This window comes from Xenopus tropicalis, chromosome 2, assembly GCF_000004195.4.
Source record: "Xenopus tropicalis strain Nigerian chromosome 2, UCB_Xtro_10.0, whole genome shotgun sequence".
Classification (NCBI taxonomy): Eukaryota; Metazoa; Chordata; class Amphibia; order Anura; family Pipidae; genus Xenopus; species Xenopus tropicalis.
Window position 1 is genome coordinate 119,531,425 of NC_030678.2, and position 27,754 is coordinate 119,559,178.

The window sequence follows — 27,754 nt, forward strand, 5'->3', positions numbered from 1 at the left end:
GAAATGCAAAATGTGTGGTAGTAGCCTAGAAGCTTCATATATGAAGCCATTAAATGTATGGACAATCATTTGCACCTGCAATTAGGCTCAAGGCAGAACATACAGAGGTGCAAGGCAGCCCTATACTTTATGTGTCTTGACTTGGTGTTACATACAGGGCTCTGTTTGCACATTGCACCTAAGGCTGATGCCACACGAGGCGTAGGGCTGAAATTTTCGGCAAGCGTTTTTCCGCTTGCCGAAAAAATCAGCCCTACACCGCGTGTGGCATCAGCCTAAGCCTATATAAACTTGCATCCAACTGAGGGGCAAGTTATATATCATAATCACAATTTCTGCTTCTCCTGAGAATAACTTGTATAATAATGTTTCACTATATCTGGTTTAGTAAAATTCAAGTTAAATAAAGCTGCATTATTCTAAAAGTCCAGGATTTTATTTATGGTAGAAAAATCATCAACACTTTTTCCCACTTTTTCTGGAGCCTTCTTTTGGCTATTTCAATTTGCCTTTCTAAAATTTAAAATTCTTATTATAAAGTGCTTGTATGTGTGCATTGCATTAGCCACGGATAAACAAAGCAATTGCAAATGACATGTACAGTATGGAAGAGTAAAAGTTCAACTGATTTATCAGTTTATTTAAGTGGTCACTAAAATATAATGACTTAGTACTATATGAATATACTGTATGTACTACCTACACATACTGACACATCTTGAAAGCCTTATGGAATTTATATACATACAGTTAGCCTTATAAGCAGGTATTCTTTAGCATAGCTATAATTTGAGTTTTTCTAATACCCTTATGAAACATAAACATCTTACTGACAATACCATATAAAAAGGATTGTATTTTTAATAGAGAAATTATTTGAAAAGCATGACAGAAGCATTTGTTTAATTGTCTTATAAATATCAGATCCTCTGGAATTAAAACTGACACTTGTGAAGTGTATCCTAATGGTTCATTAAATAGTTCTGGATCATAGCTCATCCTTCCCCTGCAAGAAAAAATACATTAGAAAAGAGTTAGTCATTTTTCCTGTCACTGTTTTCAGAGAGACTTGTGTACTTATTAATACATCTGGTTCCAGATAAAGATAATTTAAAAATTATAGCTGTCTTTAGTTTAGTTGCATCAGTGTAAGTTTAGGCATTTTCCTGTAGCAGCTTATGCTCATACCTCATGTGAAATCATGTCTAAAAGAGACAAAAGTAGCTTGCTAATGTTGCTGCCTAAAAGTTGTTCCCATTTAGTTTAAGAAATATTTTGAGATCTGATCACCCATTGTGATCAGAGAAAGATGGCCTTGCTGCCTAAGGAGAAAGGTATATGAGCATATTGTCTGTGGGATTAAGGCAACACAATGCAAAGGTAAAACTATGAACTTGCTAGTTGTACTGTCATATTGTACTGCAATTTGCTTATTAGTGCTCAAGTTAGTCATAATACTGCAATCTTTAAAATTGTCTTATGTGTGCTCAAGGTCTTTTACATTTATATGCCTTTAGTTGAATTTGCTTTCTGATGTCCATGCATACAATTTGTTTTCCCGCACAGCCCCTGCATGCATAGTGGCATCCACACATGAAGAAAACAACCCCACCCTGCAGATCCTGTGCTGGGGCCCAACGGGATTTCTCCTGGTGCCCCAGTGCAGGCAGCCTTTGCCAAAACAAATCTGTGTAAGCAGGCCCTTAAGAAATATAACACTCACCATATTTCTTTTACATTCACATGGAAATAAGTCATTTGAAGGGAATTCCACAATTTTCATGCCTTCTCTTATTTTTGGCTTACTGATTTGCAAACTTGCATAAGCCTATGTATAATGAAAATAGAGTACATCATAAAATCTAGCACAAACAGTAAATTACAGATGCCCATATATGAAAAACAAAATAAACGCAATTTTAACTCAGTAGTCTGCTAGGAGGTACATACCTTTAAAGGAGAAGGAAAGGCTAATAAAGAGTTAGGGTCAAGCTGCAGGCATATCTTCAGTTGTCTCAATAGTGCCCTTAAGTCTCCCCATATTTCACCTGTTCAGATGATCAGAAGCCAAATAGGAAGAAAAAACGCTGAGCTGTGTAAAGAAAGTTCCCATAATGCCTCACTCCTGCACAGACACCCAGACCTAGTGAACATGCTCAGTTAGTTAGATTATGAGTCAGCTTCATGCTGATTGGCTCAGATCCACATTCCTAAGGGGGGGGAGTGAGTTCTTAGCATTCTTGAGGGAGGGGGGAGCAGGAGAGAGGAGACAGCAAAGAGCTGCGTGTCTCAGCGTGTCTCTTACAGACACAAGAAATCTTTTCACAGAGAAGTCAGTGCAGCATTTGTGTGAGTGCTTATGGCTGTAGTTTTTACCTTTCTTTCTCCTTTAACTCCTCTATCTGTAATTATCTGTGCATAATATATATGTTTAATTTACTTATAATGCTGTTGTATAAGGCTGCTAAATATTTTAATGCATTAGTAATGCCTGAGCACTTTAAAATTAACGTTAAAGTACCAGCAGTTGATTATTTCATAGTTAGAAAATAACTTAACTGAATCTAGGGTGTCTATTGTTAGCCAGCAAACCATATGAGTTTTGTTGTCCTGTGATACTTTTTTTTTTACACATATTTTTAAAGTACAGTACCACGATATTCTGCAGTGCAGTACAATAATTGGGTGTATACACTGATTGCATAAAAAAACAACTGATACAAGAGGAGATCGGCTGGATTGAACAAAGTGTGGATTGAACATTTTAGTTCTGTTCTCATGAAATCAGTGTAAATGAGGCAGCAAAGGAATAATGCCAACAACACTAAAGAGTTTACTGAGTCACCATTAACAAGGCTAAAAAGTACACAGTATTACTGACCTAATTAATTAACACCACAACCTTGCCTGCGAAACTTGCATTCCAATATGGCCTCCGCTTCCTAGTTCTCTCTGTTTATGGCTACTAGTTCATAAAAGTGAAGGTTAAATCAATTAAAGTATGTTAAATATTAAACTGTTCAAGGTAATGGATTGCACTATGATAATCATAAAAAAATTGCAAGCTAGCAGAAAAAGTCTTTGTAAGCAAATCCTATGAAAGTAACACAAATCTTAGAACTGCACAATTCAGGTCTAGTTTAATGGTTATCAAGGAAAACAATTCAATGACTCTGTATCACTTTATTGTAGGGAGGGTAGCATCTACCCGAGTTAACTTTTTAAAGTAAACATACACTTTCACAGGGACTATAAGGGTCTCATGCTCATTTAAAATGAACAGCAGAACATTCAGATCAACGACGGAAATTGTATGAACAGTGGATATAGGCAATTTGGATACCAAATTCCCAACATTAAAGAAAATGCCTATTATGGTTTATGGAAGACAAATTTTCTACAGCTGGACGATGGAACCAAGAAGTTACACTCCAGCGAGTCTGTATAAAAAAGCTCACTCTTGTGCAAAAGAACAGGAAAAGGGGACTCTCATAAATTACAGACCAATAAAGGCAACAAAAGCTGTCAGAAATCAACTTGGGGGTAGTGACCTACCGAACACCAAGACTTGCATGACAACAAGCAGAATGTACCCAGGGTGGAGCATATTCTTGCACGGGATTTTAAAATGAACAAAAAAAAAGGGCCATTCAGATGAAAAGCAATCCACAAATGAAATACAGAAAAGAATGTTATATGTGCTTTACAGTCATTCACTTTCACTGTACACACAAAGTAATGGAATGCAGGGAAATGGTCGTAAGGTAAGATGTGAAGGCTAAAACTGACAGAATTTCTCATAAACCCTGCATATGTTAGTTCTGCCTTATAAATGACTGACCTTTATAAACTGTACCTACTAAAACAAATACAAAACTGCATATACATAATTTGGTAGGCTTTATTTGCACCCCCGTACAAACCAAATAAAGCTATTTTATTAATCATTCTGCTGGAAATACAGAACACAGCTGGTTATATCTTATATTTCTGTAACATGTTCTTAGAAGGTGATTCTAAAAAATATTCATTCTACAGTAATTTGTTTGATTTAAGTTTTTGTACAGAGGTTTAATGACTTGTGTTATGTGTACCCTGGACAACAGTCTGGTATGCTCCACCAAAACCAAAGCTTTCTTGGGAGAAAACATTACTTCCCTAAAAAAGTTTTCTGTGTTACATTTAATATACTATTTCTTCAGAATTTAAATGTATATAGAAATGAATATCCAATATCTTATCTAAACTACTGTGCACAGATAACCACTAAGTAGAAAAGCCACGCTAATCTGGATATACTGTCATAATCATTTTTTTGTAGATATGTGGTAAGATAATGGGTAAAGTTCAACGTATCTTGATACAGTTTGAGATAAACTAAAATAAAACTACTGTTTAAAGGACTTTACACAGTTGTTATCGTATGCAACAAACAAGGACTTGAACAAAATGACAGATTATACTGATTTAAAATTAGTTCCGGTAGCCAGATTCCTCCCTCTAAAAATTGTGCGTGTGTATATATACTATATACACATACACAATATATATATATATATATATATATAGCAAGACAATGAGCCGCACACGCAGGGACTTTGTTAGAAAACAAAATTTTTTTAATGAAAACAATCCAACGTTTCGAGCACCAACTGTGCTCTTCCTCAGGGACAAACCAAAAAAGGTTTATATATATACTATATATACACATACACAATATATATATATATATATATATTGTACTTACTTGGAAAAGCTTAAAGTAATAGCAGAATATATGATCCCCCATGAGATTATTCCTTGCAAACTCCCTTCCAGCTTCAGCTATGAGATTTGCCTGTATGTAAAAAAGAAAGTGTGCCCAATTACTTCTTAAGTAAGGTGGCAAAAATAAACAGAAGATCAGATCTGACGGTACAAAAGCATTTTTTTATTCATATTTGCAAATTTTCATATTTATCTTAGGCAATACTTGACTCTTTTTGTGTTCCAAATAGCTTTGTCTCAGTAATTTACATTAAACACTATAATGCAAAAAGTATACATTTATTTAATAATAATATAGCTACAAGGATTTACACCTACTCTCCTGCAGATAGGAGTATGATAATAGCCTACACAGGTTTAATAAATATAAAGCAGACAGTAGACATTCTCACATTTGCACAAAAAAGTTACTGACAGCAGAAAAAAAGATGGGGAACTACTGGGGCATTTTCAGAGGCACAGATCTTCTCCACTAAAGGGCTATGGTTGCCTTGAACTGGTACAGAAGCCCAAAACATAATGTACAACATTTTAACCTATTTCTTTAGTTAATCTTTAGTTTTCCTTTAAAAACTGAGATGTACAGTGAGAAATGTCAACAGCAACTTCCAGTGTACAAATCTGGTAGATACTTAGCCCAAAATGAAAAAACCCACAATGAAAAAATGTTTGCATAAAAAAACCTTTAATAGGTTTTTATTTTTCAACTCGAGTAACATACATGATTTTTATTGCAATATATGATAGTGATGCAAAAGTACAGTGGGCAACCCAACACTCTAGAGCTGTGATTCCCAACTAGTGGCTCAGGAACAACATGTTGCTTGCCACTCCCTTGAATGCTGCTCCCAGTGGTCTCAAAGCCGTGCTTGTTTTTGAATTACTGGCTTGGAGGCAAGTTATGGTGGCATAAAAACCGTTGTAATGCCAAACAGAGTCCCATGAAGGCTCTAACTGGGAACAACCAGGAACATTTTTCATGCTTGTGTTGCTCCCCAACACTTTTGAAAGTGGCTCACACATATAAAAGGGTGGGGACCTCTGCTCTAGTAAGATGCTTGACTTATTCCATGGCCTAAATTTAAATTTATATTGCACCTGCTGTGGTGAAAAGTTAAATTATTTAAAGATAAGGAGTTAAAGAACTTCAGTTATGTTACAAAAAGACAGCAATGCCCTGTCTCTTGTTCAAAATGCTTCACAAAACAATTGTTAACATTATTATACATTTATTTACACCAAATATTTATATATTTTAAAACAAGAAAAATAAACTGGGGAAATAGGTTTCAAATTGGCAAATTGGCAGCTGACCCTTTAATAAATGTGCTCCTAATTGTTTACTTACGTCAGCATCATGATCTTTTACCCAGTGAATTTTTTCAAGCAGATCACTGAGGTCTCTTTTGAAAGGTACATAGTGCTTCCAGGGTTGGAGGTCCTTGTAAAAGTGTTCATAGTATACTGAATCTTGCTTGAGGATGACACTGTTTCCAGCAAGGAGATATGGCATTCTGTAAGCTGCTACCGTACCATCAATTAGTATTTGATATTTGTACTGAAATGTAGAAAACAATGTATCTACAGTTATTTTAGCAAAGATTTTCTTGTAACATCTTGACATATTTAGGTATAATAGCACACAAAACAGAAACGTCAATACAACCATGTTGGTCTGATCTAAACTGCTTGTTTATAAGGGTGGCTATTCTCCATACCCCACTTTGTGTGCAAAGCTGTAGATCATGGGTATGAATGAAAACTGTATACTGATCATTTAGTGGTTGTGCCTATGCTGTGTACAGTTAATATTCTTATGTAATAAGTAGCTGTTTACATGTCAAGGCATACTTATATATGAAGGTACAAAGCAAGACTTAAGCATATTAGACAAAAAATATAATTGTACATATGCATTTTCATGCAATCAATAATCAGTAATCATACCACAAATACACAGTGTAGTAAACTGTAACATAGTGTAGCAACTGGGATAAACAGAAGAAAACAAGGGGGATAAGAACTAAGGACAAATAGGAGCTAGACAGGAATGATTTAAAGTCAGCATAAAGTTTAGCGGTACTGCCTGTAAAAGGTCAGGCAGGTGTGGTGGTCTGGGCCGATAATTCAAAGCATAAAGTAAGAGGATAGGCATGCCAATGAATGTGGAAGGCATGAGCATGCACAGAACAGTGAATAGGTTAATTACTGTCCTTACAGATAAACCTGTATGTAGAAGAACCTGGCAATTGCTTTTAAGCATTTAAGGTATTTTGAGGGCAAAATAAATTTTCAACATATATACTGTACATAACAAATGTGCAAGAATCTACATATTTTTTTACATAAAAATATAGTTGTCTAAGGGTGAACCACCCCTTTTAGGGTGAATAGTTTTCTACTGTTTTAGATAACCAAATTTAGTTGTAACTAACAAAATGTGCCCAACAAAGCAAGGACTAAGCACAATGCATCTGACATCAAGGGTGAATTTCATGTAAAACAATGATTTTATTTTGAATTAAAAAAGCTTGCCACCTATAACATGGGTGAAAGGCAGAAAGGAATCCTTCTCAAAAAAGGCGTATGCATACATTTTGTATAGTGCATAACCACTGTGGTTCAGGTCAGGATCTTCCTCTGCTGTGTATCTGGAAACAGGCCCAAGGCTTTGTAGCATATACCCCTATGTGCCACTGAACACAAAAGGGGTTATTTCTGTCCCATAAAAACTCAATACAGTCGTAGAATGACAATATCTCCAAATACATTGTAACCATGTAATATTTTTTTTTATTTCTCTGTTATGTCATATTTCCCTTTGCCTTTTAAATTTCATTATTTTATTCAGTATTTGTGATCTCGCATGCATGAAATTCACTTTTAGGTAGATTGGGATTTCTCTGGGGTGTGACACTGGGAAGTACACTGCATGAAACATGTAAAGGCAATAAAATGTGCACGTTCAAGACCAATGTCTAGAGGTGTTTTCAGATGACCGTTTATTGCAGATACATTGGAATCCTTCAAGGCCAAGCCTTGCATAAAACTGGAACATGGAACATATCAGAATAATGTTCCTGGGCAAGGCACAGCTTCTTTAGAACAATTACAGCACAGCTCTAATAAAAGAATAAAATTTTTAAAGCTGTATGTCTTTTATGAATGCAATTACACAACTGCGAAGGGCATACTTTAAATATACTGTATGCTTTTACAGCTAACAATGTACAGAATTTTTGTTCATAAAGGACTGCTTGCTTCAATACAGTTTATTGTTACTGAATGTAGGGGGACACAGCTATGCACTAGTTATGGGCCCCTACAACAGAGGTCTCCAAATTTTATGGGTTCAGGTCCTTTTTCTGTTTAAACATTCAGTTTTCCTCCCCCTTAGCTCAAGACAATGTATTATGAACCGATACATGCAAACATGATTATAACAGCCACCTTTTATAGGATATCTAACACAATAAAGCCTTTACCCTCAAAAGTACCTAATTTGTCAGGCTTGGTCTCCTCTTGTAAGACAAGCCCTACATTTTGGGATAGACTGCCTTACAACAAGGGGTGATTTTCTTAATGTGGGGTCTCTTTACCTTACATACAGCATGTATTTGTGTATAAATCTAAAACTACAATTGTTAGTGTATATTCTGGCTTATCAGAGTTACACTGTACCCTATTCTATACAAACCATGACCCACACACATTCAACCAAAACCAAAATACAATGTGGCCCCACCCTTTTCTGCACAAAGTCATCATTGCTTTTGATTACAGCCAAGGAGCCAAAAATGGAATAGTCAAAAGATATGCAAGATAGAATAAATAATACTGAACATATTGTCATAAATAACACCAATTGACAGGTACTGGTATGGGACCCGTCATCCGGAACCCTGTTATCCAGAATGTTCCAAATTATGGGAAGGCCATCTCTCATAGACTCCATTTTAATCAAATAATTTATATTTTTAAAAATGATTTTCTTTTTCTCTGTAATAATAAAACAGTACCTTCTACTTCATCCTAACTAAGATATAATTCATCCTTATTGGAGAAAAAACAATCATTTTTGGTTTAATTAATGTTGAAATGATTTTTCAGTAGATATAATGTATGGAGATCTAAATTACAGAAAGACCCCTTATTGGAAAACCCTAGGTCTCAAGCATTCTGGATAACAGGTCCCATGACTGTACGTCATGTAGTGGTGGACTGCAATATGCCATCTGCTCACTGCATATTTACCTACTGTGATGCATAATATGGTAATCCAAGTCCACTGTATCAACCCAGGTGCAGGGATACGGAGTGGATTCTGGCACATAAATAGACAAGTATGCATTTCACATAGGGGCTGATTCTCAGACTAAGACTGAGCCCTGTGTGGCATTAGCCTTATGCAGTTTTGTAACTCAGTCAAGTTCAGTCCACCACATCTTCTCACCACATAGTGGAACCATGTACCAAGGAGCTATACAATAGATAAGTGTGGTTGTATATAGGTTTTAGCCTCTAAGACAGAATTTGAAAGAAGGGATTTTGAGTAACAGGCGCACCTCTAGTGTGGGTAGAGGTGGATCCTCTCTTTCCCATTGGCAGATTATATGATCTGCTAAAAAATTTGTATTATAATATGCACCAATATACCTGTATTTTATTTCATTTACTGTAAATGTATTATAATATAATTATAGTATACTGTCTGTTAGTGCTAAGCTAACCACTGTTTTGAATACTATAATAAAATACAGGGACACTGGAGGCTAAACAGTTCATCCATATCACTGAAAATTTTCAGAAAGATAAAGTGTATAAAATAGTGTATTTATGTGTGAATATTTACCTAAGGAGACCGACAAATGAATTGGAATACAGGAGTTGAAGGCACAAAAAAAAGCATTAAAAAAATCACCCAAAACCCCTTAATACACATTTTTAATCAATATTACAAAAAGTTAGCCACTCTATATAGAGTGAAGTGAAGTGGTTCCTGCTTTGAAGAAAAAAAAAAATATATATATATATGCAGAAAGACGAGAATGTACTTTGTTTTACAAGTATATCATTATTTCACGTATTATGTATGTCATACCAGAATCCCTTGCTAGCAAGGCATCAGAGCTTACATGGAGAACTTTGTTCAAATGGTAATTTAATCAGCAGTGATGATTTCTACCTAATTATAATTGGATTTTATATAGATAATTCACTAGAGTTAGATGATTGGAACACTGATGAATTGAACTCTCCAGTTCTGACAGAGTAATGATTTCACATTCTGTACCAGAAAACATCCCTGCATTAAATGCCCCGCTCTGTTCCACTCATAAAAAGCGGAGCAGATTAAAGCGGATCGAAACGCTTGTGACTACAGTTGCTACGGATACAGTGACAGATAAAAAGATATATGAACTAGGAATCTGAAGCTTATTCCCCATGTTGATCTTCTCTATTATGACAGAGCTTAAAGCACTTCAGCTGAAGAGAAGAATATTGATCCATAAACGTCAGCAAGCCTTGCTTTGACAACATAAAATGAAATTATGTGTTGCTTCAAGGAAGGGGTAAATAATTCTTTTTTTTTTCCAAGAACCAATGTAGATTTATGGCTTGGGGAGCCCGAGACAAGTTTTGTTTAGTCATTATACTGGAGTTTGTTTTAAATGCTTGTAAAAAGGGTTACTGCCCCCAGAACTTTTCACAGAAGAGACTAAAGTCTATTCTTTAAATAGATTAATCACAGTAAAGTTCAACTTTCCATACATCAACCAGTTATATACTGTACATCAGACAATGCTGAAACCATTTAAATATTTGACATCAGATATTGTAATAAACTGCATTCTTTGGTCATCCAACCAACACACCCACATTTAGGGGGTGTGTACCCACACACCCACATTTAGGGGGTCTTGTATTCTTTTGCATATGTTATTCATAGTTCTGTTCAAGAAATTTTCTTCTGGACCCTTGTTAACTATTTTATTTAGATTTAGGTGTATATAGTGTAAGTAAAGTGTAATTTGCTTAATTAAAATGATGGAATAGGATTTGGAACTTCCAATTGGAATGGGGAAATGGTAAGAACCAAGGGAATGGTAGATAGTATCAGGAGTACAGAGAGGAGGAACTATGGTCCAGCCCCTCAGAACCTACTTTGATAAGTTAATTTCTCACATAGTCAGTGCAGTCTTCATGTCTTACCAGTGGTCATTTACAACTGCAAGGGCAGTGAGCAAAATACAATTCTTAGCACAATCACCCTGTTTTTCTCCCATAATGCAGAATTTTCTTCCCACAGTTCTGATGTTGCACTCACCCTGTGCACTGTGCCTAACACAACTCCACCAGGTGCATATACAGGTATGGGATCCAGAATGCTCGTGACCTGGGGTTTTACGGATAAGGGATCTTTCCGTAATTTGGATCTCCTTAACTTAAGTCTGCTGAAAATCATTTAAATATTGAATAAATCCAATAGGCTTGTTTTGCCTCAAATAAGGATTAATTAAATCTTAGTTGGGATCAAGTACGAGGTACTGTTTTATTATTAGAGAGAAAAAGGAAATAGTTTTTAAAAATTAGAATTATTTGCTTATAATGGAGTCTATGGGAGATGGCCTTTCCGTAATTCGGAACTTTCTGGATAACGGGTTTCCGGATAAGGCATCCCATATCTGTATAGTGTTGCTTTTGGTGCTGTGTTCTAAAGCTTTCTATCTGTCAGCTATAAACAGAATACCAAAAAGCACAATTTTTACACAAAGTACCCTCTATTGTAAAATCTAATGATAACAGAATTCACTGAGGTGTTATATAATCACATTAAGACATGAGCCAAAGGCTAAATGGTTTTATATAGGCCGTAGAACTCTGAGGTGACTTCTGATATTCACATATTTTATTTTAGGAGGTATCTTTGCCTCTTTTAATACAGGGAGCACAATGGTGCTCCTTGTACTAGTGATGCGGCTCCCCCTAGACCCCCTCTGACACAGGGGCGAGGAGGGGTGGCATTGCAAAAGCTGGCTCAGACAGCGTTTAAGCGAGAATCGCCCTTGGACTGGTGCACTAGCAGTCTGAATATTTTTGAAACCTGCTATTTGGAGGTGCTTCAGCCACTATTAAGGTAACTCAATCCAGTATGGAAAATATTTCACTAACTTTTAGCTTTTTTTTCTCAGATCTCCCACCAGCAAAACCTTATTTTCCTGAACAAAGAGCTCACTCCCAGCTCCAATGCTTTATCATAGGTGATGATTATTTCCAAATGCTGTACTGGCTTTCCAGCCTAAGTGACTGCTGTTAGGAGTTCTTACACATAATACTGACACTGTATTTATACTATAGGCACCAAGTGTGAAAGAGGCATTTTATATATTTAGAACTGGCACTGCATTTATCCTACATGTGTTCTGGGATGTATGAAATTGGCACTGTATTTTTAATTAGCCTCCACAAATCCAAAAATCACCCTCTGCCTATGCTGTCATTGCTGCGTTGCATGTTCTCCTTGTGTCTACGTGGGTTTCCACCCACACTTCAAAACTTACACAAAGGTTAACTGTCTCCTGAAAAAACTGAGACGAGGGTGTGTGAATGTTATTGGGGCCTTAGACCATATGAGCCACTGGTGCAAGGGAAGATGTAATGATGTATTGTTCAATCTTGCAATTATGATAAACAAAAAGGATGTTACTCGGAAAAATGGATCATTTGAAAGTATGAGTGACCAAAATATAACTTCAGATGGGCCAAAGACAAAATCCCATACTTAGCTTGAGAAAGGGTCCGGAAGGGCCCGAAACGTTGCTCTTGTTTTCTGTATATACTTGGGCAAATAAAACACTTTTTTTACACGGCTTCCAACTTCAGTGTGCTACTGGATTTTTTTGGGTATGTTAACAGGAAGTTGAGCTCCCCAATTCTGCTATTGCTAAAATCCCATACTTGGACATACAACTATACAAACTACAAAACATACCAACATTCATAGCCAAGAAAGACAGTCAGAGAATCAACACCATCTTTAGACAATTCATTTGGCACAAGAAAAAAACTCATATCGGAATCAAAATGACAGCAACAAAACCTAAACAGAGGGTTTGTACAACAATATAAGTTGGCATCCCACTTGAGACACCTAAAAGATTGGATAAACAACACCGAAACATACACAAATACCACACAGGAAAAACAATTTCTCCCCCATATCCACTTACTATATTTGATCCATTTACAGAAACAAGAGTTACCAGATGAGGTTATGGATAACCCATTGTTATACGCAATCTGGCTAGCATGGCAAACAATACAAGAACAACCTAAATTATTGTCACATACTCAGGGTTGGACTGGGGGGTGAAGGGCCCACCCGCCCCTGGTGTCCTGCAGGGGCCCCCGCCGGCCGCGTCGCCTAATTCCCCCCCTGCAGGGGCCCCCCTATCCCCCCTCGCAGAGCCCCCCACCCGACATCCTCCACTGAGCGCGCGTAATTTAATGCGTCAGGGCAGGAGCGGTCGGGCAGGTGGAGCGCCGGCAATGGTCGGCTCTGGCCGCCGGGGCCCACCGGGATTTCCGGGGGTCCCGGCGGCCCAGTCTGACCCTGCACACACTACACCTCCCATTCTTACACAACCCTGAATTTCAAAGTGGCCAAACGCTAAAGATATACCTAGACTGGAACAAACAAGGGGTAAAAACTATACAGCATTTACTAGATAAAAACTGTAGAGTACCACTTACATACGCCCAAATGTGATAATTTTCTTTGGAATCCTAACAAGGAGGGAGGTGACATATCTATAACTATAAATTTCTGACGGAAAATAGAAACTATGACAAACTGACAAAAGGACCAAGACAATGATATCATGGGATATCGTGAGAATGGAAATGAAGCAAATTCTTACAGCATATGAACAAATGTGGTACACCTCACCCTCTTGTATATATAGAGAAATGCTATTAAATCTATTTCATAGAACCTATCTAACCCAACACATCTTGTTTAAAGGACAGGGAAAGGCTAAGTCACTTGGGGGTGCCAAAATGTTAGGCATCCCCAAGTGACTTAAATCGCTTACCTTGTACCCCGGGCTGGTGCCCCTGTTAGGAGAAAACAGCACCAGCCCGGGGTACCTGTCGAGAGTGCCTCCTCCTTCCTACTCACGTTGCAGCCAATTGTCCCGGACAAACGCATGCGCAGTAGAGAGAAAAGCCGAGTTCTCTGTTAAAGTTCGGCTTTTCACTGATCGATCAGGAAGGAGGAAGCTATTGCTGCTACCCTGGGCTGGTGCTGTTCTCTCTGTACAGGGGCACCAGCCCGGGGTAGAAGGTAAGCGATTAAAGTCACTTGGGGGTGCCTAACATTTTGGCACCCCCAAGTGACTTTGCCTTTCCTTCTCCTTTAAAGCCCAAATGAGACAAGATGAACACTGCCCCAAATGCCAGGGAGCCCCAGCTGACCTAATGCATTGCCTTTGGAACTGCCCACTTATTAAACGCTTTTGGTAGCAGATGGAATTATGCAACCAGATACCTGGTCAATTACGTACTCAAATACTGCCATAAGAATGACTAGGGGAGCGAAGAGACACCTACTTATCTTATCTGCTGTTGCAAAAAAGACCATCCTACAAGTATGGATCAAATTGTTCAAAGAAAATCTAATACGAGTATTCTACATGGATTGGGTACAGTCATATTTGAATAAACACAAAACAGTCAAAAAAAATTTGAAACATGGGAATCTTTTATTAGCATAATTCCACAGGCACTGAAAATCAAAATACATAACTGTCTTAAAACTACTGATTGGTATATAACAGAGACCCTGAGAGGTTACCCTAGATAACCTCCAATACAAACTTAACCCTATAAAGGAGTTAATTAAAAAAAAAATAGAGAAATAAGAATAATTTCTCCCTCTTCTAGTTACAGGTACATTATAAATGATTATGATAAAATCTATAAAATCCATTCTAAGAAGAATAGGAACCAAACCAGTAAGGTACCACACAGGTACTGCACAAGAGAAAGAAAATCAAACATTGTGAGTTTGAAAAGGTTCTATCTTTGCAAGACAGCAGGCATGTCACATATACCACCCCTAAGCCACTCAACATCTCCCAACATTTCTAACCGGCTAAAAGGCCAAACATTTTATATAATTTTGTAAAAACAATTTTGTTGCATGCATTACATTCTCAAACAACTTGATTTGCTACCCATGTCCTTAACCAGTGAATGGGTGCCCATGCTTTTTTAGGTTGGGCCTCCACGAATAAAGTTGGCCATACACATACAGATAAAATTGTACAAAATTTTTACACCGTGTGTGGGCTCAGAATTATGGTCCGTATAATTTTCATACCATGGCGATTGGTCGTTAAGATCGTTAAGTTAAGGTCGTTAAGGTCGTTAAGGTTAGAAAACCTACAATGGAAGTCACTTTCGTACGATTGGTGTCTGCCAACTATTCAATCTGAATATTAGTTTTAGATCACTGCATTTAAACGTACAACCGATATTCGAATGTTCATCAGAGGAAGAATAAAATCTAAATGTTTATTGCCAGCTTAAATAATGTCAATTTTTAAAACACAATGGTAAAATAAGGCTGTTTTAAAAACTGATTCTGCAACATAATTTGGGTCCCCCTGAGCAGGGTAGGAACCACTGCTCTACTGTGTCTCACTTTCACGTGCTTTCCTACTTGTAAATTGTTTTACAACAGTTCTATTGAGATAACATCATTTTACAGTCAGCTTTAACTCATTGCATGGTTTTATAGCCACTCTGTAAAGATACTGCAGCCAACCTATTATTTAATAAGTACATGTGAAAACTGAATTTAATAAGTACATGTGAAAACTGAACACATCCACCTTTGCAATTGGAAATAATTATGACTGTACAGAAATGTACAAAAAAACTACAAGACTAATATGGCATTACTCAAACCTTTAAAATTTACTCTGGAGAAATATTTCCCTATGTCTTGATCTGTCCACTACTTAATATTTTCCTTCATTTCTAAGCCCTGGTATCCGTATACATAGCCACCTGGATAGGATAGTTTATTTCTTTATTGACTTAGGGGAGGTATGATCACTTTCTGTTTAACTTTAATATAGTCTTTGGGAAGCCCTGGTTCTTTTTTTTTGGCCTCCATCTTCTGATTGAGGTAGATGTCTGTTGGAGCCAGGGTTTAACAAAGCCCAGTAAACAGTTCTACCCTAAAGGGACAACCCCTTTAGAGTAGTTATGAAACAGGGACCTTGTAAACAAAGATTGGACAGATATAGGATTAACTTTGTCATAGTATGTTCTAGGAACATAAGATAGCAAGACATGGTTTAAAAGACAAACTTGTGCTCCACCTTAGGATTGATAGCTGGAGGTAGCTCTCCCTTAGGCATAACTGGCCTAAACTGAAGAGACAACAGTACTGAAAACCATTCAGGCTTACTGGAGGGGATCCAGACCACTAGCTGGTAACCTTAAAGGTGTATCCTCAACCTGCAAAGCGTCTCTATAGTGGTTCAAGTGTTCTGCAACAATCAAGCTCTGGTTTGATTATATCTACCCTATAGCTGCTATATTGATCTGCTGTGAGTATAACCCTGTGGTGTTTGCTAATGAACCTTATTAGCCTGTTCCTTCCTTACATTACAGTTTCTTTTAATTGGTAGCATAAGGTAATAAGCTGCTGCTATATATGAGTGCAGGTTCACTCTCCTCCATCTGCTGTCTTTAACCATGGAGACCATTTCAGGTATAAACTAATCCCCCTGAAAATGTATAATTAAATAGTAAAATTCTTAATGAATCAAATGTGTGTGTAGGGCTGGACAGATAAGAGTTGACTTTAACGTGCAGTAGTTGGGCATCTTAAATATATTGTAATACATGGACAAACAATCTAAAGCAAACCTTTTTTGAAGGCATATTTTGTAGCTTTATGCACAAAATGTTTCAATGGCCTTAACAAATTTATATTGCAAAGGATTTCAGCTTTGAATTTCCAGCTATTTCAATGTAGAGAGATGCAATTCTTTTGTATAACGTGATTACAGAATTATTTTTCACTAATAATTTAGTAAACTCTCAGGGTAGTTCTTTTGCCTTGTTTTAGAACAAAGTTTTTTTATACTGTGGTGGGATAATGGAAAAGGAGAAATATGTTACTTTGGAACCATTGTTTTTCTAAATAATAGTACTTTAATCTAACTAAAGTTTTGGGTTGGTTGCTTTGAGTTACTAAAATTGGAGCTAACTTTGCACCTTTGCATTGCATATATGTATGTAGGGATCCCCAGATTTGAGCTCCTTAGGTGGGTTCCCATTTAGACAGGCACTAGAGGGTGGCCTCATGGGATTTGGACACCTAAAGGTGGTCCTAGATGTTTTTGTGCTAAAAGGGAGTTTCCCCTGCATTTCTCACCAGCAACCACTAGATGGAGTGCTGGGATATAAAAGGGCATGCAGCCATGTTCTGTTAAGTCTTAGCTCTGGGACTGCCTCTGGAGAGAGGTGTTCCACCAGTTTAGGTATACTTTAGAAGTTCCTTGTTATAGACCGCTCCAGGAGTGGTATGTAGGGAGAACAAGTTAGAATGGGCAGACATTGCCCCTCCAGGAGTGTAGAGGGGTTAAGACCCCCCAGCAATCCATCAGCTGGAGATCAGGGCCCAAAGTGTCTAGGTAGGTGGATCAGTCACTGCTAGATGGGAGATTCCTAATCTGAGGGTGTCCAGGCGTGAGTACCGGGGTGAGTCCTTGTGGTGGGTCTGCCTAGCGTGAGTACCGGGGAGAGCCCTTAGAGAGGGTCGCCTGGCTAGAGTACCGGGGGGAGCACCTAGATAGGATCACCTGGCAGGAGTACCGTGGGACCCAATAGGAGAGAGGTTCTCTATGAGTGGAGTAAAGGAGAAGGTGCCCTGATTGTATGTATTTCACTCCTGGAGAGGTCTGCCTTCAATAAAGCTATTCATCTGTTTCACTACACCTGCAAGTGTGCTGTCTCTCTCTATCCGAGGTTCACCTACTGGCCGGTAAGCAACTACCCCACGGGAGGGGCAAGGTGCCGGGAGTTGTGTGGAGTCCCTGGACAGCAGAACCATCTAATATTAAGTTCCCAGGGTGGGAGTTGTAGTCCCACAGAATCACCCCTGGGTGGAGACACGCCATTAAAGTGTACAGCACCTGTCCCCCATAGTAAGCGGGGGCTCAGGACTCCTGTAGCGCCAAAGTAACACCAAGTAGCAGCACCGTTCATTAAAGTGGGCTACATGTAAATATTAAAAAGATGGTAATGTCAGTTCATAAGTAAAGAACAATTGGGCCTACAATTTGTGAACATGACCTCCTATGAAAAGCACAGTCCACTTTGGCTCTACAGAGACACACTGAGCTGAACACATGGCATCGGACTTTGGAAGGTCACTGCTCTGGCTCTGATGCTGTACTAAAATTCTTATATACCTAGTGCCAACTGTTTAAAAGCAAACTTTGGCATCATGCAGTCATGTTGGATGGGCATTAAAAAAACCCACAAGTGAATCATTGCAGCTGATCAAAGTAAGGAAATCAAATCCATACAATAACAGTCTTTGATATGTTCACTTACCTTGAAGAAGTCAAAAAATGGAATGGGCTGCACAATAGGACCATAAAGGCTTTCATCATGTTTAAAAAAGAAGAAGTGGGTGAAGGCCGCATCAATCAAATCTGGATGCTTTCTGCTCAGCTTCACAAGCTCAAGTCTCTCTTTGCAGCTATCACGGCCTCTCCAAAAGGCAGTACTATTCTTTTCTTCCCACTTAGGGCCACAATTTGCTTGGACAGACAGTATGTCTAGGCTCACTCTAAAAACAAAAAATGATAAATAAAAATACTACAGTCATACAGCAACCTGGAAGCTTTCTTTGCATTAACAGACAAATTGTATATATATATAATCAAGAGGATGTATATATAAATATATTCAAGAGGGTGTACATGCATTCGTCTCCAAGTGTTCTGTCGATTACACAGTCACAAAAAATCTTTGTGAAGCACTGCATAATAACATACAATATAATTATGGTAAAAACCATACTTGTTTCTAACCACTGCTGCCAGGATTGCACTTTTTCCTGCTGTGATATCAGAATATACCCCTTTGACACAAGGCCAACTCCCTGCTGGCTATTCTTAGGGGTTTATCACATTTTGGGGGTTAAGTAATAAAAAGTGTTTTGCTACAGGACTGGTTGGTCACCTATAGCAAACAATCAGCAGGTAGCATTTACTATTGATCTTATTGGTTGCTATAGGTTACTGCACTTGTGCAAACTTTTTGACTATTATTACATAAAGCAGTATAGTATATGCCAGTGTGAAAATACTTCCTGTGAGTGCCGTTCCTCCCTGCTGCTTTGTATATTACATAAAGCAGTATAGAAGGACTAAGAGGGATTTGAAGACAGTAATAGCAATAAAGAAAACTGAGATTTGAAATTAACAACCCCTGCATGGATGCAAAAACAAAACACATTTTACTATTTGCAGTTCGATTAGGTAAATGTAAATTCTAAGCAAAACTGTTTTAGTGGTATTTTAATATTAATTAGATCTGGTATCCATTTACAAATGCTTCTTATTTTCAGTGATCTAAACTTCAGTCTACTTTTTAAATGACTATATGTAACTACTGTATATAACAAATGTAAAAAATGGAATGAAATTATATTAACATTGTATTACCGTCCCATCGTTTCCAAAATAGAATCTGTTAAGTCATATGTAGGCATTACAATATCCTTAGAATCAGAGGATCCACACCAGGATAAGATAGGGTGAATGTCTCCGGTTTTCTTTTTTTCCAGTGGCCAGTCCCCCAAGTTGACAAAAAATTCAATATCTGGAACTTTTACCTTGGCAAAGATGAATTAAAAAGTCTGTATAGTTTATAATAACCAGTAAATGTTTATACCACCAAGGCCAACCCACAGTGAAGCCAAGCATTAAAAATTTCAACTCCAATAGAAATTGATACTAATTTATATATGATACTAATTTATACATCTATGTATATTCTTTACTCTAAAAACTCAGTTTTTCCTTCACTGTCATTTACAGGAAGTTTTAGTATTTTAGCCAGTTAGAGTAGGTTAACATACAAAACATTGGGGCATGTATATAAATGATTGAGTTTATTTCCCAACTTGAAATTGAATAAAAAATTAATTTCAGAACCAAAGATATTTTTGTTTTTTACCTGTTCACCAGTTCAGAGGTGTCAAAAACTTTTATATGCTATAGTAAAAATTGTTGGACGTTAGCCACAATTCTTAGATGCAGGAAAAGGTGATGTACCGTGTTAGCCAGTCAAAAATGTTTACAGGGTAACCCTTTTGAAATAAAAAATAACAAAAGTGGTATAAAGGTGATACCTTTATTGGCTACCTAAGATAACCATAGCAAGCTTTCAGAACATTTTAGTTCCTTTTTCAAGCTGATTACAATAAAGCTGTGGTGCTCTCTGATATATTCAACATTCAGCTCATAGATCAAATAACCAGAAAAAAAACACCTTCCACACAGATTTTCTTTTTTTCTGTTTATTTGATCTATGAGCTGAATGTTGTATATATATCAGAGAGCACCACAGCTTCATTGTAATCAGCTTGAAAAAGGTATCACCTTTATACCACTTTTGTTATTTTTTATTTCAAAAGGGTTACCCTGTAACCACAATTCTTAGAAATTTCGGTGTCAAAAGTTGTCATAAGTTTTACCCACCGAATATACGGGCTAAGAATGCTTGAAGGAAATTTTTACTGATTGTTTTCACTGTTGGTAAACTTGACTGCCAATAATAGATAACTGTGAGATACTGGGAAGTGACATTTTTCTCATAAATTTAGAAAATCTACCCCCGAATAATGTAGGTCCTTATTTGCAGACAGTGGGACCGGGTGCAGTGCAAAATGCAAATGCTATGTTTTTGGCACTTTGCACCCTCATTTGTCATTGGCACCTGGGGGCAAAATTCCTTGTACTTTTTTGCAAAGTGTTTGAAACATCTCTAACACATAATTACATGGCAGTTTCCCTTTGAGCCCTGCTGCTGCTGTACTAAATTTTCCAGCAGTTGTTAGGCACTGTAGTACAACAACGGGATGGCACAGGCAGGTTAACCCCTTCATAGCTATTCCAATTTAAAACTAAGGTAACTAATTTATTATCATTAGTCAGAATTTTAAGCAAAGAGATTAATATTGGTATCACTTTGTTTATTAGCATAAAAGCCTACGAGTAGAAAAATCTTGCTGGATTCTTATTTTCCACTGCCACCTACTGGTACTTTTTAGGTACTTTGATTGAGTCCTATAAAACATGCTTCATTCTTTCAGTTAACATTCTACTAACTAGAACCAGAATATGGGTACAGCACTAAAGGTAATTTATTACTCTATATGTGGCAAAAAGAGTAGTAAGTAAAAGAAAAAGTTGTAGGAACTTTATAGGTTAATACATGACTATACAAATAACAGTGCCTCTCCAGAGAATGATAAGGAAGGGAGTATTGTCATCTGGATTCTCCCATAAGACATTTCGCTGGTTGCTGAGAAATGCTATCTGGGAACCACGGCTGGGAACTAAAAACACCAATGCTTGATTACACATACTCTATGATCTACTTTCCTGAGAAGCTTGAGGTCCTTAATTTTTGTTTTATTGAATTTGATTTGTCCTGAGACAACACACTGACCTATTGGGTCAAGTTTATATGACTGAGTTAGGGCTCTGGCACAGGGGAAGATTAGTCACCTGCGACCAATCTCCCCGAAATGCCATCCCACTGGCGAAAATGTAAATCGGAGGTGGGATGGCATACGCAGCGCCGAAGTTTCCTCTCAGGGCAACCTCCGCGATTTCAGGGAAATCGCGACACCGCGTATGCCATCCCACCAGCGATTTACATTTCCCTGTGTGCCAGAGCCCTTAGAATTACAGTTTGTATCCTTGTTTTTTGCTTAAGTGATAAAAGTACAGTGTATTTTATCACTGTCACCTAATTCTTAGAAATATAATATAACAGCAATTGCCAAGCACAGGTTAACAAGAAGAGAGACTACATATCTGAACATTTGCCAACTGTATAGCGTAACCCAAGGTAAGATAGTGATATCTGCAAGATAAGGAAATTGACAGAGATTAGATAAATTACAACAGATATGATAGAATAAGATCTGCCAGATTTATATACTAGATAAGGTTCCTGTAGAAAAACACCTGTGTAAATAGTATTTTGCATAATTGACAGTTTTTGTCTGTAGGGTCTAAATTGAGTTCTCAGGCAATGCCATATTTAATCTGTTCTTGTATCAGAAATACAGTCATACAAAAACTATTTGTACTTGATTTTGCAATTCACTGTAAAAGGACATGCAAACCCTACATTTTCCTACCATGTATATAAGTTGGACACATCTCCCCCACCCAAATACCATCATTTGTACTGCATATATCCCCTTCATTTGCCAGCTCCATCACATTTTCCTATAACAAATAGCATCTTTCACCCGGCGGCCATTTTCCTTCTGACACATCATTAGTGACATTTACTCCTGCAAACAGTTCATGCAATGAAGTATGCAGGCTCACACATGCAGAATTAACTTTGATAAGAGTTTTGCTTTGAGCACTGTAACGCTTAAGCTGGGCTCAGAATAGAATATTAGAAGAAAAAAATAGGAGCAGACAGCTAGAGCAGAGTCTCAATGCCATCTCTTCATATGCTGCTAGACTGGAGGGTGTGTATAGAGAAACATAAGGAATCCTAAGTGATTAAGGGGATGCTGCAGCCTTACTATCAACTTTTGAACAACAGGACTGGCAGATATTTAAGGATTTCAGAGGCTGTTCACCGATTTAATTTTTGCATGGGGGGAAGTTACATGTCATGATTTTTATAAACTCAGAGATATTAGTATGCTATGGCAGTGACTGGTCACTTACTTTACTGGTCAGTGAAAGAAGAAGGGAATCCATGAAAATCCTAAAGCCAACATGCTCACCATATGTTTTAATGTAGATCTATGAATGTTCAAAGAAAAATTAGAATGTATATAAAATACATAGACAGACAGTCAAGTAATGAAAACTATTAAAATCCAGTTCAGTGTCCATTGTTTAGTCTGCCATTCAAGCCACTTTGTGGTTGATAGCTTAATGGAGGCTAGCAACTACATAGTAGTTAAAATTATGGACCAGTTTGACATTTTCTTAAAATATTAACATAATACTGGAAAGGTTAATTATCCTTTTTAATTAATAAAAAACTTTTACACACTTAACAAACTACCTACTTTACTTGTGTTTCTTGAACCACAATCATCGTAGTAATGTCCTAAGGTGGCCATACACGCTAAGATCCACCTGCTTGGCGAGGTCACCAAGCGAGCGGATCTTCTCCCGATATCCCCACCTACGGATGGGCGATATTGGGCTAATGTGGTGGTTTTGCCCTGGGGCCAAACGATCGAATTAGAACAACAGGTATAGGCGTCCAACGGTTTGGGACCACAGCAATGAGCCGATGCCGTCCTGGATCCAACTAAAAATCAAACCTGCCTGATCTAGATCTGTGCGATTTCAGGCCAGATTTTGGTCAGGCAGGCCCGTCGTTAGTATCTATACACAGGCTGATAAGCCTCAGAATTAGTCTAAGGAACTGGTATCGGCAGCTAGAATTGGCCCGTGTATGGCCACCTTTAGGCAGGCATATTAACATTTCTTGCTTGCAACTAAGGAATTAATCTTAATTTTTTTTATAGTTGAATGGTAATAAATACATCTTGAATAAAAATACCATTAAATTAAGTTAAATGAACCACTTGTTAGATGACTTGTTACTGAATCAAGGCCACCTTGACTATGGTAATACTGCTTACCTTGTTGTTCTTAATAGTGTAATGACACAAACTCTGGCGCTGCCCAAATCTTTCTGGTACCTCAACAGAAATCTTGTCTGGATCAATAGCTGAGAAGGGTTTCAGATCCCTCTGAATTTGTGGAATAGACTCATTACAAGACATATGAGCTAGCCAGATGTCACTCTTTGGCTCAGGACAGTAGCAGTCTTCACTATAAACTGGACCTGTTGGAGAATCAAGATGTTACTACCTAACATAAACATGACAAACATGCTTACTATCGACATTGCATGGAAGGCATAATTATGGGAAATTTGAAATTATAGCTGTGATATATGTATACTGTACATGTATACATACACACTAGCTGGTCCATGGGCTCTAAATGGAAATCTGGGCCCATCACAACCAAGATGCCATATCGCTTTCAGATTCATAATCCTGAGCCATATTTCACCCACATGCCATATCCCACAATTGTGCATAGGACCTTTAGGCCAATGAAATTGGCCTATGGGTCCCAATGTGATCGCAAGCCCTTAAGCCCCTATTTGGATGACATTAAGCAAGATGCATGAATACATTGTTTCTTGCCTGCGGCAGACTACGACATGGAACTGGTGGAAGCCATTTAAATATCTGTAATTTCAGCTGATGGCAACTATACCTTCCTAGCTTATAAATATCTTTATTCTACTTGAAGATCTATACCTTTACGGGTTGGTAAATATCTTTAATCACTTAATTTTTGTCAAATTAATAACCATGTTAAACAAAAAAACAGCAGCCATGGCCTTGTGGACTAGGTAGGATGATATAGTATGTTGTTACAGAAGTCAAGTTTCCTGCCATGGGCAAGATAAAGCAGAGCGGGGTAAAATATTATAGGTATAATAAACTACGCCGGCTAATGCCAGTCTTCTCAAAAAATGTACATTACAATAGCATCAGAGCAGACTTAGAAGATACTGGTAGGATCTAGAGCTGTAAATGTTATGGCACAAATACATGCAATGTAACAACCACTCACACCTACAGCAATCACATGAAAGTGCTTGTGCAAGCACTATTAGCTAATTGTCTCTTGGTAAAGCAGGGTTCAATCTGAGATAGATGTGGCAGATACACTTTAGACCTTGCGAGTCAGCATTAGTCTGCTTCTCCTAGGATAACAGACAAGTTCTAAATTACCTTTTAGAATATAAGGAGATTTTGCAACATGTCTGCCATATGCTGTAATCTCTATCCGCAGGTCACTGTAGCTTGCATACATTCTGTACCTGACAATGAATAAACCATCTTTTGTGTCAAGGATTTGGACTCCCACTCTTGTATATTGCTCTGCAGGTGCGGTGATCCTCACTTGAAACACATTTGTTGTCACAGAAAATGTATAACTAAACAGGGAGAACACATGAGTTATGAAAATCATGAGCTATAAAAAATGAATTGCAACAGACACACACATACTTATGTTTGTCTTTCATCAGAATTGGGCAGATATTGATCGGGCAGGTTAGAAAATTCAGTCGGATCGGGGACCGCAGCGGCTTGTTGATGCGGTCCCCGAACCGACTGCCCCATTGCCGCGTGTAGAATTAGATCGTTTGGCCCCAGGGCCAAACAATCTAGTTCGCCTACATGCCTCCCCGATATCGTCTACCCGTAGGTGGGGATATCGGGTGAAGATCCGCTCGCTTGGCGACATCGCCAAGCAAGCGGATCTGCCCGTGTATGGCCAGTTTTACAGATTTACAAATCACAGTGACCTAACAGTAAGGAGTTGCTCTAACAGCTGCAAGATAAAATCAAACTGCACATAAACCAAACTGAGGGATATATGCTTAATCATCCCAAGGGAATATCAGTCAGGTAAAACTTAAATAAGACCAAACACATAGATAGTAGATTGCAATGAACTGTGATCAATATATTTCTAGTCAGCATTGACTTGATAAATGCACAAAATTGGATTGAGACTTACAATTTGACACTTAACCTTGATGTAATCACCCCAGTAGTTGATCATCCAACATGATCATTATGGGGCCACTTACACATTCATGATACATGATACAATTTGCAAAAAAATATTTTTGCATAATGAATGAAAAGGTAATTCTAAGCAGTTTTCTAAATACTTTAATTACAGTTGTTTGATGATTTTAAAGTTATTTGTAAATGTAACGGCAAGTAAAAGATGGCCTTTTAAAAGCTGCTCCTTACCCTGACTACTGTTAAACAGGCTAGCCCAAAAGCCATGTGTATGGCAGGTTCAGCCTAGTGCAACTCTCTTCCAGTGGGTTCTGGGCAGAACTCTGTCCTTGGCCCCACCCTGCCTATAAAATCAGTGCACTTTGATTTCTCCTATTTCTAATGGCTGTCACTTATGTACAGACTCGTCTCTGTCTGCCCCCTCAAGTGATGTCAGGTCAGGTCAGGTCAGGTTAGAAAAAAGGAGGTTAGACACTTATAACCTATAAATTTGATCAACAGATGTATTAAGGTGGCCATACCTGGGAATATTTAAGTTGTCGATTTGGGCCCTTCAGAACGATCTGGCAAACTGGAAAGAGATGCTTCTTTGGCGACCTTGTCAGAAGGTGCTCCTCACACTACCATATAGTTGCACTCTCAGAAATGATGCCAACAGAACATTTTCAGCAATTTCATCACAACTTTGGAAACTTTGACACATTGGCTGAAATTGCATCAGTTGTGGACACAATGATGCTGGGATTATGGGGGAATATTCTGCATTGTAGGTGTAAATATCCCTAATAGTTTTTGTGTTTATGGAAACTGAGAAAGGAATTGCAAAATCAGAAATTGCTTTAAATTGCAATTTATTTTTATAAATAATGGATTATAATGTTCAAATAATGTATTTCTAAATGACACAAAATTATATTTTCTTTCACTTTGAGAAAATAATTTCTGCGGGAATATTTCCATTTAGAACAACCTGCGGCACTTGAGCTTCTTATTGATATCAGTGGGGAACAATCCATACATGGCATGGGTGGTTTGATCATTGCTCTCTTGTGGGCTGACATTTGATAAGCAAGTCAATCACTTGAAATTGCAGTACTAGGTTACACACAATAGCAAAAAATGTTTCTGACAATTTTTTTTATTTCAAGAATAAGAACATAGCAGAATTCTGTATTGCGCTGTCTCATCTAGAATTGTGCTGTCAGCATGATAGTACCACACTCAGCCCAGGCATGCAACATGCTCAAATTCAGCTCCAACCAACAAATGTACTGTAAAAAGTATTGCTATTTATTATGATTTTCAGGTAAGTTGGGTAGGAAAGCGTAGTAGTTCTGTTGTGCCAGGGTTAGTGGAGACGTGGCTAAAATAGAGATGTGGTCTAAGGTTTGCTGTATGTGCCCACTGGATTATTGCTAATTAGTCAGCAATGAGGATGGAAATGAAAGTACTCACTTATTCCCCTGTGTATCCACAGCCTGGATGAAGAAGTAACGTGCTGGCAGCACTACTTGTGCTTTGAGCCCGGGGCCCCATACTTGGCTCAGCTCAGGGCTAACACTCGGAGGGCTTGTAGTGCTGCCCAAGGGGGCTGTTACAGTGGCCGCCACTAGAATCTGCCAAAACATTGACAAGTCTCCCCCAAAACCCACAAGCGAGGGATAAAGGCGAGACTAAATGTGTTTCATGTCCGTGCCAAGAAAGCTGGAGCTGCTGTCTGCATTCCAGATGCCCCGGGAGTCTGCAGAGGATATGGGAGGCACAGCCTGGGGCAGCTGGGCATGGACTGGTTTTAATGCATATAGAAGCAGATTCCGGCCCCCCCTAATATGGGATTATCAGCAAACTTATTTCCTGCGTAATAACCTGGGAAGCAGGCCCAGATGGAAGCTGTGGAGGCCTCACAAGAGATTTAACAATGATATAAAGGCACATTCTCAGACATTCCTTATTAGCCGATGTCTGAACTCTGGCAGCTGCTCGCCCCCACCCTACCCAGGACTTACTCATGCATTGTGACACCTGATTGGTCAGTGTAGGAGAGCCTTGCAGGCA

General features: G+C 38.1%; 1 protein-coding gene across 2 annotated transcripts; it reads right to left on the minus strand.

Annotated features, from left to right (window-relative positions):
* Positions 1-613: 613 nt before the first annotated feature.
* On the minus strand, positions 614-27,668 carry poglut2 (protein O-glucosyltransferase 2). Of its 2 annotated transcripts, XM_031897044.1 has the most exons (11): positions 27,155-27,225; positions 26,221-26,319; positions 24,896-25,101; positions 23,723-23,928; positions 22,788-22,865; positions 19,527-19,696; positions 18,409-18,646; positions 6,116-6,325; positions 4,748-4,837; positions 1,724-1,828; positions 614-1,006 (listed from the first exon to the last, which is right to left on the minus strand). In XM_031897044.1, the coding sequence occupies exons 3-11, from the start codon at positions 24,975-24,977 to the stop codon at positions 989-991; spliced, it is 1,197 nt and encodes a 398-aa protein (XP_031752904.1). In that variant the 5' UTR covers positions 24,978-25,101; positions 26,221-26,319; positions 27,155-27,225; the 3' UTR covers positions 614-988. The 2 variants fall into 2 exon arrangements, with proteins under 2 accessions (XP_031752904.1, XP_002933070.3); XM_002933024.5 differs by lacking the exon at positions 26,221-26,319 and having other exon boundaries at positions 27,155-27,668.
* Between the last annotated feature and the right edge of the window lie 86 nt (positions 27,669-27,754).